The sequence below is a fragment of the Neolamprologus brichardi genome, chromosome 13, assembly GCF_056152115.1.
Source record: "Neolamprologus brichardi isolate AB-2024 chromosome 13, ASM5615211v1, whole genome shotgun sequence".
Lineage (NCBI taxonomy): Eukaryota > Metazoa > Chordata > Actinopteri > Cichliformes > Cichlidae > Neolamprologus > Neolamprologus brichardi.
The window spans coordinates 4395001-4407607 of NC_142116.1; the positions used below are offsets into that span (position 1 = coordinate 4395001).

The window sequence follows — 12607 nt, forward strand, 5'->3', positions numbered from 1 at the left end:
TACTGTCTCAGACACAGTGTTCACTGTGGGTGTCATGTTTTCTTTCTGACTACACCTTTGGCAGCAGGGCAGTGCCTGCAGCACCTCTTTGGGACCCTTATTCATGAATATATAGATGAAAGGGTCCACCAGAGGGCTGAGGTAGAGCAGCAGGTGAGACACTAGGCCCAGATATCTCACCACCTCTGTCAAGGACAGAGCTTCAAGAAGGAGGTTGAGGATGAAAGGGACATAGAGGACAGTGTAGTTGGCCCAGATTGCACTGATACCCACCACTGTCCTTTTCCTCTCTGGTGATGAAGGATTAGATCTGGAGCAATTCAGAGCCCTCCATGAGTCCACAGCAAAGAAGAGGAGAAAGGGGAAAGGAGCAAGGAGAGCCACAGCGAACCAGAAGTTGTACTGTAGCACAGCGAGAGCCAGGATGGCGAATGGAGCAGCCCATGCCACCAAGGCCACTACGGGATGCCTCCTGATACTGGTGCAGCAGGCAAGGCACTGCGGGTAGGCCACCTGGAGATGGCGCTCCTGAGCTATGAACAGCATGAGGGTGATATTGGAGACGACACCAAAATATAAGATGAAGTCGGTGGGATTGGCAGAGAACGTGGACCCGCTGTCCACTTTCTGACTCACATCAGGACGTCCGAAGAAACTGATGATGTCAGAAACCAGGAGGAAGATGACGTGCATGGGAACTTTATTCCCACCTGGAAAACAAACACAGAAATTAAATTAATTGCTGAACTATTGCTATTAAATACTTCACTTGTACTCAGGAAATACTAAAACCTATCATGATGATGACATGTTGTTAGAAACAGGTGCTTATCCATTATTTGCTGATCCAACAGAAGTCCCTGATCACTAGCTGTTGGCTTAACAGTTATACATTTACCAGGCATGACATTATGGCCACGTGTCTAATATTGTGTTGGTCCCCCTTTTGCTGCTAAAACGACTTTGACCTGTTGAGGCATGGACTCAACTAGACACCTAAAGGTGTGCTGTGGTATCTGGAACCAAGACGTTAGCAGCAACAGATTCCTTAACTTGCGAGATAATAATAATAGATTGCATTTATGTAGCGCTTTTCTAGGCACCCACTCTCACATTCACACACCGGTGCAGGCAAACCACAGTTGTAGCCACAGCTGCCCTGGGGCAGACTGACAGAAGTGAGGCTGCCATATCGCGCCATCGGCCCCTCTGGCCAACACCAGTAGGGTAAAGTGACTTGTCCAAGGACACAACGACCAGGACAGAGAGAGCTGGGGGATCGAACTGGCAACCTTCCGGTTACAGATAAGCTTCCCAACCACCTGAACCACGGTCGCCCCGAATGGGGGGAGGGGGTTGGCGACCGTTTGTCCAGCACATCCCACAGATACTCGATTGGATTGGGACCTTTGAAATTTGGAGGCTAAGTCAACACCTCATATCATTCCGGAACCATTTTTGCTTTGTGATGGGACACGTGATCCAACTGAAAGAGGCCACAGCCATCAGTGAATACTGTTTCCATGCAAGGAAGAACATGGTGTGCAGCAATGCTTGGGTACAAAATTCCGGCACTAAGAAGCATAAAACTGCTTCACCATGTTTGGTTCTAACAACAGGTATTACCAACAGATTCCCCTCCAGTGAGGGGTCTTTTTAAGTCTTTCTAGTGCATACTGTACTTCCAGTTTTTGTCCTTATTCAACTTCCTAGAAAAACAGCATGCTAAACCCGAGTGGTTAGGAAAGGCTAGAGTCTAGGCAATCTCAGTCCATGAGGGCCGGTGTCCCTGCAGGTTTTAGGTCTGACCTTGGGTCAACACACCTGAATCACATGATTAGTTCATTACCAGTCCTCTGGAGAACTACAAGACATGTTGAGGAGCTAATTTAGCCATTTAAATCAGTTGTGTTGGTTCGAGGACACATCTAAAACCTGCAGGGACACCGGCTCTCGTGGACTGAGATTGCCCACCCCTAGGCTAGACAGATCCAAATAAATTGAGCTGCTGGGATGTTAGTGTGTCTCTCCCAGTTTTGGTGCCTCAGCATCGCCCTCCATACCAGAACCTCTTGCCACTAAGGGGAAAATGACATCTCTTGTGCTACAGTGAAATCTGTTCAATCTCCATCTTCACTGGACTGCTGAGATCTTGGGGCGTTTGACTGGTTTTACGTCCATCCAGATATGACTTTGTTGTCATGCTATTGCAAAATTTCAGTTGAAGTGTCTGAGCACACTATCTCTGTTTGAGTTTATGATGGTGGATATTTTTGTTCAAAAGGGTTCACATTGCTTTCTTGTATTTTACTGTATAGCTTCAGATTACTTATGAGACGTGGCCAAGGTCATTGGGGAACGAAGGGAAAAGAAGATTGATGTTTGCTGTTATAAGCATAGATTTCTTTGTAATTTCAGATGATCTTCAAATAGTTTATCAAATTCATCCCAATGAAAAAAATACATAGTTATTTGAAACAGATGCACAGGCTGAGTAGCTTAAACAAAACTTTGCCTGTGGACATCTGATAACAGTTAGCCGTCAGCAGGCTTAAACAAGGTTTAACGCCTCCTCTCTAAATGTATGCGCCACAGCGCAAAATATCACATTCATCGTATTTGTGCTTTAACAGCCTGTCTGAAAGTCTTGTTTTCTGCAAAGATGGCTACTTTTAGGAGGCAGCATTTAATCACCCCTTCTCCACTGAATGTGCATGTCGTAGACCACAGTCACCAGTAATTTGGGCTAATTGTTTAAAGTGTGTTAAGAGCCACTACTTATCTGTGCCTACGATTCCTTTGCTGTGGTTCAGTGGCTCGTTGCTTTTCTTCTCATTTCTTTTTACATTCTGTGAGGCACGTGTTCTACACCTAACAGTTTGAAGGTTTCTGGTACAAGAAGTATTCCTGAAGGTTATCAGCCAGGCTCTTATGATGCCAGAGACCCAGAGTTTATCTCCATGTGTCTGTGTTGAATTTTGTTTCAGATCTAGCACCTTTTCGGTGCCATCAGTAAGAAGTCCCATTTAGATCAGTGTATTCTGCTGCTGCCATCACATTAGCTGTGATATCAACCTATCGGGAGCATACACTGCATTCCTGAAGACAAATGTCACTATTTTCAGCCTCCTTATCCCTCTTTGATGATATGATACAATCGTCTCCACTGTCTTTGGTTTATCTGTTTAGTGGCTCAGTAGATTTATAATAGTGGCTATATATTCAGGGTGAAGAAACGAATTTGTATTGTCTACATTTAGCTGTAACCTTGTGTGTAAATTTATAACTGCTGGAAGCAAGACATGAAATCTTTACAGCCTCCTAGTGTCCAGCAGGAGGTGCCCAGAAGCTGTCATCTGCACAGTTTTTGAGGTAAAAGTAATCAAAGACAATTCATGTTAGATCCAGGGGGCTATTTTCTTTGGTTTCCATTAGCCACAGTTAAAAAAAGGTGTTCAGTGGTGACAAGCAGTTAGAAGTGGGGGTTAAAGTGATGCACAGTGATAAAATCCCAAGAATGAAACAAAACAAAAAAACACATCCTGTGCAGCACACACTGCTAGTGCCAACTTTGTCTCAGCTTTAGCCAAAATGTCTAACTCAAACCTCTGCATCTTTAGCTCTGAAAGGCTGTACTCTAATCACAAGACATATTTAAACACAGAGAAGACAAACCTTTGGAGAGATTCTTGAGGATGTAAAGAGCGAGTCCAATGGCGGGCAGCCCAAGGCTGAAGGTCAGCCAATTCATCACTTTGGCAAAGTGGACATTGGCAGGTGTGGTGGTGTTATCAGTGACATCAGCAATGACATTAGGAGTGAGACTGAGGAGGTCAGGGACAGCTGTTGTCACCATGTTGTTGTCAGCCATAAGAGGCTGCACAGCAGCTCTCAGCTGTTTAGATGATCAAAGAGGTGATGCTGTGAAGGCAGCAGGCTGTAGTGACCACCTACTGCAGCATGCAAAAACACAAGGACAAAATCATTTTTAATGTGCCAGATAAACACATCAGATATGTACATGTGAGCCCTTAAACACAAACCTCAATATAGACGAATAACAGCGCTTAGCTATCCACGATTCTGTCTAAACTATGCACTGAGCTCCCATTTAATTTAATATGAGACCTCTGAACTCTATTTCAATATAAGCACATTTCCTTTTTTAATAAATATATGTCAAATAAATATATATTTGTCATCAAACTGACAGAACATACCAACATGACAGCAGCAGAGAAGCGAGTTAAGTTTAGAGATCGTTTACGAGACAATTCATCCCCACATTTACATAATTTTCTGCTTCCCTGCAGTGCTGCTTGTCCACCCAGAACGTCTGAGTGAGAGTTACCCGGTTTTTTAGATTATAATGGAACTAAATGGTGCATCCTAAAAATGTCCTGAATTCAGAGAAACTGTATTAGACTGTATTTTTTATCATTTTTAATAACTTTCTTCATGTCCTACCTGTGGTGTATGTCGTGTTTACTGCCATGCGTCAAAACCACTTCAGGTGTGATCCCAGCCTTTTTCCCAGATAAAATTCAAAAACTGTTCAAATATTCCGTCTTAAAATGTCAGACACCGTGTGTCTGAGTAACATGTCTGGTATTAAGTCTTCTTGTGAATCTACGTGTCATGGAACTTTTACAAAGCTGTTTATTGCTGCTGTGCTGAGCCTCATGATCTCAACAGAGCTCAGAAAGCTGCTTTGAATGAGGCGTGGATGTGTTCAGCCTCCTCTGCTGGTGTTCGTGTCTGTGACACAGCAGGATGAGAAGATTTGCATTAAAAACTGATATCAGTATAATTCAACAGCCTGTATGTAAACTTTATTTCTGTATGTTTGTGTCACACTATTTTTTATTTCTAAAGGGAGGAGCTTAGATTTTATTTTTTTACCCAGAAGGATTATTTGCATTAAAGAGCTGTTTGTTTTATATCAAATATATGACTCACAGGGGCAAAACAGACCAAAAAACAGGAAACGCAACAAAAACAAACAAAAAAACCCTCAAATTATTCAGTTTTTTATTAAATACTGTAATTCCTAAAATGGTAGTTGTTGTTTTTTTTGTTGTTGTTTGTCTGCCATATTTTCTGCTTTGTTTTTCTAAATGTTCTTTTTGTTGTTTTTGTCTTTTTCTTTGAAGTTCTAAGGCTCAGGGCTATAATCTGGTCAAAAGTGATCAGACAGAACAAATTATTAACCTGCTAAAGTGGTAAATAATGAGTTTTCTCTTTCTAAAACTGATCTGATAGAAGACCTACAGTGGGGCAAAAAAGTATTTAGTCACCCACCGATTGTGCAAGTTCCCCCACTTAAAATGATGACAGAGGTCAGTAATTTGCACCAGAGGTACACTTCAACTGTGAGAGACAGAATGTGAAAAAAAAAAAAAAATCCATGAATTCACATGGTAGGATTTGTAAAGAATTTATTCGTAAATCAGGGTGGAAAATAAGTATTTGGTCAATAACAAAAATACAACTCAATACTTTGTAACATAACCTTTGTTGGCAATAACAGAGGTCAAACGTTTACTATAGGTCTTTACCAGGTTTGCACACACAGTAGCTGGTATTTTGGCCCATTCCTCCATGCAGATCTTCTCAAGAGCAGTGATGTTTTGGGGCTGTCGCCGAGCAACACGGACTTTCAACTCCCGCCACAGATTTTCTATGGGGTTGAGGTCTGGAGACTGGCTAGGCCACTCCAGGACTTTCAAATGCTTCTTACGGAGCCACTCCTTTGTTGCCCGGGCGGTGTGTTTTGGATCATTGTCATGTTGGAAGACCCAGCCTCGTTTCATCTTCAAAGTTCTCACTGATGGAAGGAGGTTTTGGCTCAAAATCTCACGATACTTGGCCCCATTCATTCTGTCCTTAACACGGATCAGTCGTCCTGTCCCATTGGCAGAAAAACAGCCCCATAGCATGATGTTTCCACCCCCATGCTCCACAGTAGGTATGGTGTTCTTGGGATGCAACTCAGTATTCTTCTTCCTCCAAACACGACGAGTTGAGTTTATACCAAAAAGTTCTACTTTGGTTTCATCTGACCACATGACATTCTCCCAATCCTCTGCTGTATCATCCATGTGCTCTCTGGCAAACTTCAGACGGGCCTGGACATGCACTGGCTTCAGCAGCGGAACACGTCTGGCACTGCGGGATTTGATTCCCTGCCGTTGTAGTGTGTTACTGATGGTGACCTTTGTTACTTTGGTCCCAGCTCTCTGCAGGTCATTCACCAGGTCCCCCCGTGTGGTTCTGGGATCTTTGCTCACCGTTCTCATGGTCATTTTGACCCCACGGGATGAGGTCTTGCGTGGAGCCCCAGATCGAGGGAGATTATCAGTGGTCTTGTATGTCTTCCATTTTCTGATGATTGCTCCCACAGTTGATTTTTTCACACCAAGCTGCTTGCCTATTGTAGATTCACTCTTCCCAGTCTGGTGCAGGTCTACAATTCTTTTCCTGGTGTCCTTCGAAAGCTCTTTGGTCTTGGCCATGGCGGAGTTTGGAGTCTGACTGGTTGAGGCTGTGGACAGGTGTCTTTTATACAGATGATGAGGTCAAACAGGTGCCATTCATACAGGTAACGAGTGGGGGACAGAAAAGCTTCTTACAGAAGACGTTACAGGTCTGTGAGAGCCAGGGATTTTCCTTGTTTGAGGTGACCAAATACTTATTTTCCACCCTGATTTACGAATAAATTCTTTACAAATCCTACCATGTGAATTTATGGATTTTTTTTTCACATTCTGTCTCTCACAGTTGAAGTGTACCTCTGGTGCAAATTACTGACCTCTGTCATCATTTTAAGTGGGGGAACTTGCACAATCGGTGGCTGACTAAATACTTTTTTGCCCCACTGTAAAACAAAACTTTTCACATGCGCTAAATAACAATAAATGGAATCTCATGTTCATTCGATTAGTATTAACTACACAACCTGATAAAGGTTTTTACTTTATGTGACTACGCAGGAGAAAAAATGTAAATGAAGAATGTGAGCAGAAATTCTTTGTACATTGTGCATCAGTGTAAAATATACAGGAGCTGAACAGGAACCTGGACTGAACAATGTTTCCCTTCTTAATCTGATCTGTTTGATGCAGCCTTGCATATCTTACTTCTTCTGCACAATGTTTTAGATTTCATTTTCCAGTTTCCCCTTTTTAAGGCAGCTGAGATATAAAACTACTTTTACACTCCTGTTGCATGTCCTGTAGCTGCTACCAGGAACTCACTAAGGACAAAAAAGCAAGCTGACTTCATACAGGAGGGCATACTAACATTTTCTGGCACCAAAAACATTTGAAATAGTGTAATATGTGTCGTAAAACATACTGAATATTTTTTAAAGAGCCCGTTTTGATATTAGAATGAACCTACAATGGCCTGCAGTACTACAAACAGGAAGGACAGACAGACACTTGCTAGCCAACATTTTACAACAGTGTGCCAAGAATATGAAACCACTTGAACATGTAGCAAACACATTTATCCAGCTAGGATCTGGGGCTATATTCCAGAGAGCAGGTTTAAAAAAAACTCTAACTAGAAATTTCCAGAAAAACTGATCAGTTTGCAGAACCTCAGCTTTAATTCAGCTGTAAAGGGCAAATAATTGTGTTTGAGTGTGGACTATGAGCCCCATAGAAACAAATAAGGTTCAAGGTTCTTTACTTATCACATGGATAGTTATACAAGTATAACACACAGTGAAATGTAACCTGACACACTCCTCGACATGTGCAAAAATGGGAGTGGAGGGTATAGAGTAAGAACATTATATATATAGTATATACATTGGGTGAATGTGCAGTAGTAGCAGCAAGCAGGTGAATTCTGTACATTAATATGAATAGACATCTGACTATTTTACAGAATAGACAATATAAACATATTTAAAATTAAAGGAATTTGAAATGTACATTGTGCCTGGGTTTAGAGTGTCTGGAAGAGAGTCCTGTCTCAGTCAATTATAGATGATGTGAGAGGGCGGGTGTGTGTGTTTAGGGCCCGGATGGCTTGGGGATAGAAGCTCCTCTTGAGTCTCTCTGTCCTTGCCCGGATGATGCGGAACCTTCTGCCAGATTGCAGAAGTTGGAACAGTTTGTTGCCAGGATGGGACGGGTCCTTCAGTATCTGCGCTGCTCTAGTCCGGCATCTCCTGATGCAGGTGTCCTGAAGCGGGGGGAGAGCAATCTTGCAGCAGCGTTCTGCTGTACGGATCACTCTCTGGAGAGCTTTTTGGTCCTTCACGCAGCCGTTCCCAAACCACGATGTCATGTTCTGTGTCAGGATGCTCTCCACAGCGCCTGTATAGAAAATCCTGAGAGATCCTGAACTTCCTCAGTTGTCGTAGGTGACACAGGCGCTGCCTAGCCTTTTTGGTCTGGACCTGAATGTGGGCAGACCATGTCAGGTCTGAGGAGATGTGGACACCAAGATACTTGAAGGACTGCACCCTCTCCACTCGCGCTCCATTGATGGTAATGGGCTTGTAGTCTCTGTGCTGACTCCTTCTTTAAATAATACACAAGGGAAAATGAGTCATCGTAATCAGCATTCTCCACTCAGTCAGCATTTATCTGCACTTAATTTACCTCTATAAATAAAGCAGGAGTCAACCAAATTTTCCATGTGATTCTTGAGTTGAATTCAGCTGTAACTTGAGAAGGACTTACAATTTCATACATACGTGATCACTACAGTAAGAGGCTGACAGCCTGATGCAAACTAAACAAACAAAAGTAACAAATTAATATCAAAATGGCAACTTTGTGACCGAAGAAATGAAAAAGAGCCTCGGTCAGCTGGTTCAGTTGCAGCTGGAGAAGAAGTTCTGTTTATTAAAGAAAACCTGCCAGTAAGATAGGATCACAGAAACTGTTACCCTGGTAACAGACTCAAAATGTAAGCTAAACCTAAATTTAAGGCTCACAGTAATTTTATTAATAGTTGAATCACAGAAAAGTTTATAATAAAAAAAACATCAATTACAATTTCTATACGAGGCTTTTGTTTTGGTTTTTAATTTTAATCCTAATTTTGAAAGCATGTAACTGTTACATATTAAATCATCAAACCTTCAGGGTTACAGTGAATTTAAAGACTGAGTCACAAATCCTGCTGCTCTGTACTTTCTCCCACAGACGCTTTAGTCAGCACATTCAGATAAACACTGAAAAGACTTCAGTACATCCTGATTTTCATTCATTTCTGATTTTGTTGCTTTAATAACATAAAACAGATTCACACTAGCAGTTTTCATTTTACATTATGTAGAGGCTGATGTGTAGAAAACCCCATTAATAACTTAACCTGATCATCGTTTTAAAACAAATAAAACAAAATCAGTAGTTCTTTTATTAGTTTAGCATTAGGATACAGTGAAAATGAGTCAAACTCATCATGTCAGGGACTGGAACATGAAACTAACTTGCTTTGTCGCTTTCAGATTATGAAGGAATTTCAATAACAGAGAAGAAGCTCCTTAACAATCCAACGCAGAAAAACATCCACAAAATGTTTCTAATAATGTTGTCCATCAATTCAGAGAAACTCAGTTAAGTCTGTTTAGCCTAGCTGCATTCTCTTTTGTCCTCCGAGAGGAAAAGAGCTAGAGGTCACGAGGGGCCTGAAGGTGCTTCTGCTTTGCCTTTTTTTGTGGGGTCCATAACAGTTCCTTCATACACGACCTTGTTTTTGATGCCTTCCTGTATCAGCCTCTGCTGCACACGGAGCTTAGCATTGTTCATCCTGCAATAAAACCTTGACAGTGGGAAGAAACAGGAGCATTCCAGTTACACAACAAAGTAGTAAACAAGCTAGACAGGTGAGACAGAAATGTTTATTCTAACTAAAACGTAAAAGGCACTGAAGAAAAATTGTGTCCTTAAGACCTACCAGGACCCGAGTGTTGTGACCATAAAACCCGCAAATCCCACATCAAAAGACCTCTTCACCCGACCTGAGGAAAACAAGAAAACGTGTCAGATAACTTTTGTTTACTTGCATTTCTGTTTAAAGGGACTACCATAAAATGTGTACTAAGGTTTGGATACATCAAGAGGTTTTGGATTTGCATGATGAACTGCACAAGAAAATTATAGTGAATTACTCCACATGCGAACCGTGACACACGTCCCCTCTGATGCTGCGTCAGGAAGGGTATTGCATGTTGTGCCAAAAGGTGATTTACGTTATTTGCCAAAAAAATGATTGCCTGTATTTAAACTGTTATTTTTATAATTATAAAACACATCCTTTCTTTATTTTATGCATATCTCCTTTATAAACCCTGTTGACTACAGTTACCTGCTGTAGCGACCTCTTGTGGCAAGGGAGCATCCAAAAGTAGCTTTACTTTAACATTTGAGTGACAGTAATAAAAACAAGCAAGCAGTAAATTCAGAGACATTTCAGACTCAAGACTCACTAGTAGCCAGAAAATAAAGCAGCCCAGCAGCTACTGAGCCCCCAGCTCCATGCAGGATGGCCTCCCTGGCACAAGGAGTGTTCTGGACATCCAGGATCCCCAGCAGCCTCAGACCCTGAAGAACAGACAGTAAAGACATACACATTGATCTTAATTCCTTCCAAAAACGAATTCCATCTTTGTCTATAAATGCTTTACAATGTTGTGTGAACACTGTGTTTGTCAGTTAGGAAATAATCAGATGTTCATGATGACCAACGGGCACCTACAACATTTTTCCCACACTGGATAGAAATCCAATGATGCCAAAAAGAATATCTTTACAGTTTATTGCACGTTAATGTGCAATCACACAACACACAGTCCATTGTTTTATTTATTTAAATGTGTTGTCGTGAACACAGACAGTCGTTTTACAGAAATATTGAATAATAGGGTCAATAATCCGTAAGCCGAAGTTTTCGGATTGCCATACTGTTTAAGAAAATCGTTGCCTCACAAACAGGGATGCTGGTTTCATGTCTGCTACTTAAAGTTAATCTTTAAGCACCAAATTTCCAAATCGGGTCTTGTCTGAAGCGTCTTGTCTCACGAAGGTTATGTATCATCCAGCTGTCCTCTTTAACTGCTGCTTAATTTAAACGTTCGGCCATGTTGTCATTACTCGAATTGAGCTCGTTGTTGACTTATAATTTCCTCATTTTCTCCTACAGTTCAAATTAAATAAGCTAAATGAAATCGGCTGATGTTGACCTTCTGCAAACACCAATGCTTTTCCGCCGCGATTCCATCGAGTCCCTTCGAGTTCTCACCTTGGTCTGATTCTCCCCATCTTCTCCTGCCATATAGCCGCCGTATTTGTGTTCTTCTTCAACGTGCAAGTTCAATTTATATTAAAAACATATAATCACTTTCGTAACAACATTGCCTCTGTGCGCATGCGTAGTACCTTTCGAATGGTCCGTTCCCTATGAGTCGCCGACTCAAACGTACTAAAGATGAGTGGTTCCGGCGTCTGCAAAAAAGTGATTTCCTGTTTTTCTGTGTTTTTCACGTCTAATATCGCTACTTAGTAGTGAACAGGATTTATAAAGGGGTTAGATATAAAAAGTCAGTAATGACATGTTTAGCAAGTATCTTTATGACTCTTCATTATTGTGCCTACATTGTAATCAACCCAGGCCTTTTCGGTCACTTAAAATATGCTTATAGAACTGTGATGTTATTTGTTTTATAATAATAATAATAATAATAATAATAATAATTATTATTATTATTATTATTATTATTATTATTATTATTATTATTATTATTATTATTATTATTATTATTATTTACAATTTCTGTTGCCCTTTTTGCCAATTTTTTGAATTTTTTCCCTGATAAATGAAAGATATATAAAACTGACTGCCAAAAAATGATTGCAGTAGTGTTTACTACAGGCTATTTGCCAATATAAGCAGAGATATAAGACCTAAAAAAAAATAAAAAATAAACAAAGGACAGAGACATTTGCAATCACTTTTCAGCTTGTAGATGTACCTATTTGCTTTAAGGAAAAAACTCCAGTAAACTGGTTGAAGACAATTTGTTCTAAATACAGACTGCGCTGCCTTGTTTTATGTGTTATAGAAAATGGATACAGTAAATAAATGGTTAATTAGTTAAATGAAAAGGAAACTGAAGTCACACTGCTGTGTCATCCTAACCTATCACAAACATTAATCCTGACGGGATGTGACAGGGTAAACGTTTCCATTAAACAACATCAAACAGGAAGCCTGCATGTCACAATGATCCCCCATTTAAAAACAAGGTTATTTCACTACATCCGCAACAGATTAGCAGTCATCCTGTTTTGTTGGTAATTATTTTTTCTATCGTTACATCACTTTAGGAGTCTGATTGAATATCACAAAAATGAAAGAGGAAGATTAAAGACTTGAGCACTGTACCTATAACAGGGGGAATGACTAGAAAGAAGAGGTGTAGACTAATAAACAGTGTAAAACATTGTTTAAAGTTTGTGTCAAATATATTATAAAAAATATTTGAACAGATTTTTAAGCATTCTCTGAACCGACTTTTATTTTTAATGGTTAAAGCGAAGACTGCATGTTTAGAACTGGGTGAAAACCATTTAAATTTTTGGTG

General features: G+C 40.6%; 2 protein-coding genes across 2 annotated transcripts in view; both read right to left on the reverse strand.

The window, feature by feature from the left end:
* si:ch211-132e22.4 (uncharacterized) overlaps positions 1 to 3871 on the reverse strand; it is a 3886-nt gene extending 15 nt beyond the window's left edge. The window contains exons 1-2 of the mRNA XM_006783952.2: positions 3676 to 3871; positions 1 to 710 (exon numbers count right to left, since the gene is read on the reverse strand). The exon at positions 1 to 710 is cut by the window's left edge and continues 15 nt beyond it. Coding sequence (XP_006784015.2) covers positions 1 to 710; positions 3676 to 3871 — 906 coding nt within the window. The remainder of the gene's footprint in view (positions 711 to 3675) is intronic.
* A 5350-nt stretch (positions 3872 to 9221) lies between these two features.
* Positions 9222 to 11411, reverse strand: cox20 (cytochrome c oxidase assembly factor COX20). The gene is made up of 4 exons (XM_087849992.1): positions 11266 to 11411; positions 10454 to 10568; positions 9922 to 9985; positions 9222 to 9786 (listed from the first exon to the last, which is right to left on the reverse strand). The coding sequence occupies exons 1-4, from the start codon at positions 11296 to 11298 to the stop codon at positions 9642 to 9644; spliced, it is 357 nt and encodes a 118-aa protein (XP_087706118.1). The 5' UTR covers positions 11299 to 11411; the 3' UTR covers positions 9222 to 9641.
* Between the last annotated feature and the right edge of the window lie 1196 nt (positions 11412 to 12607).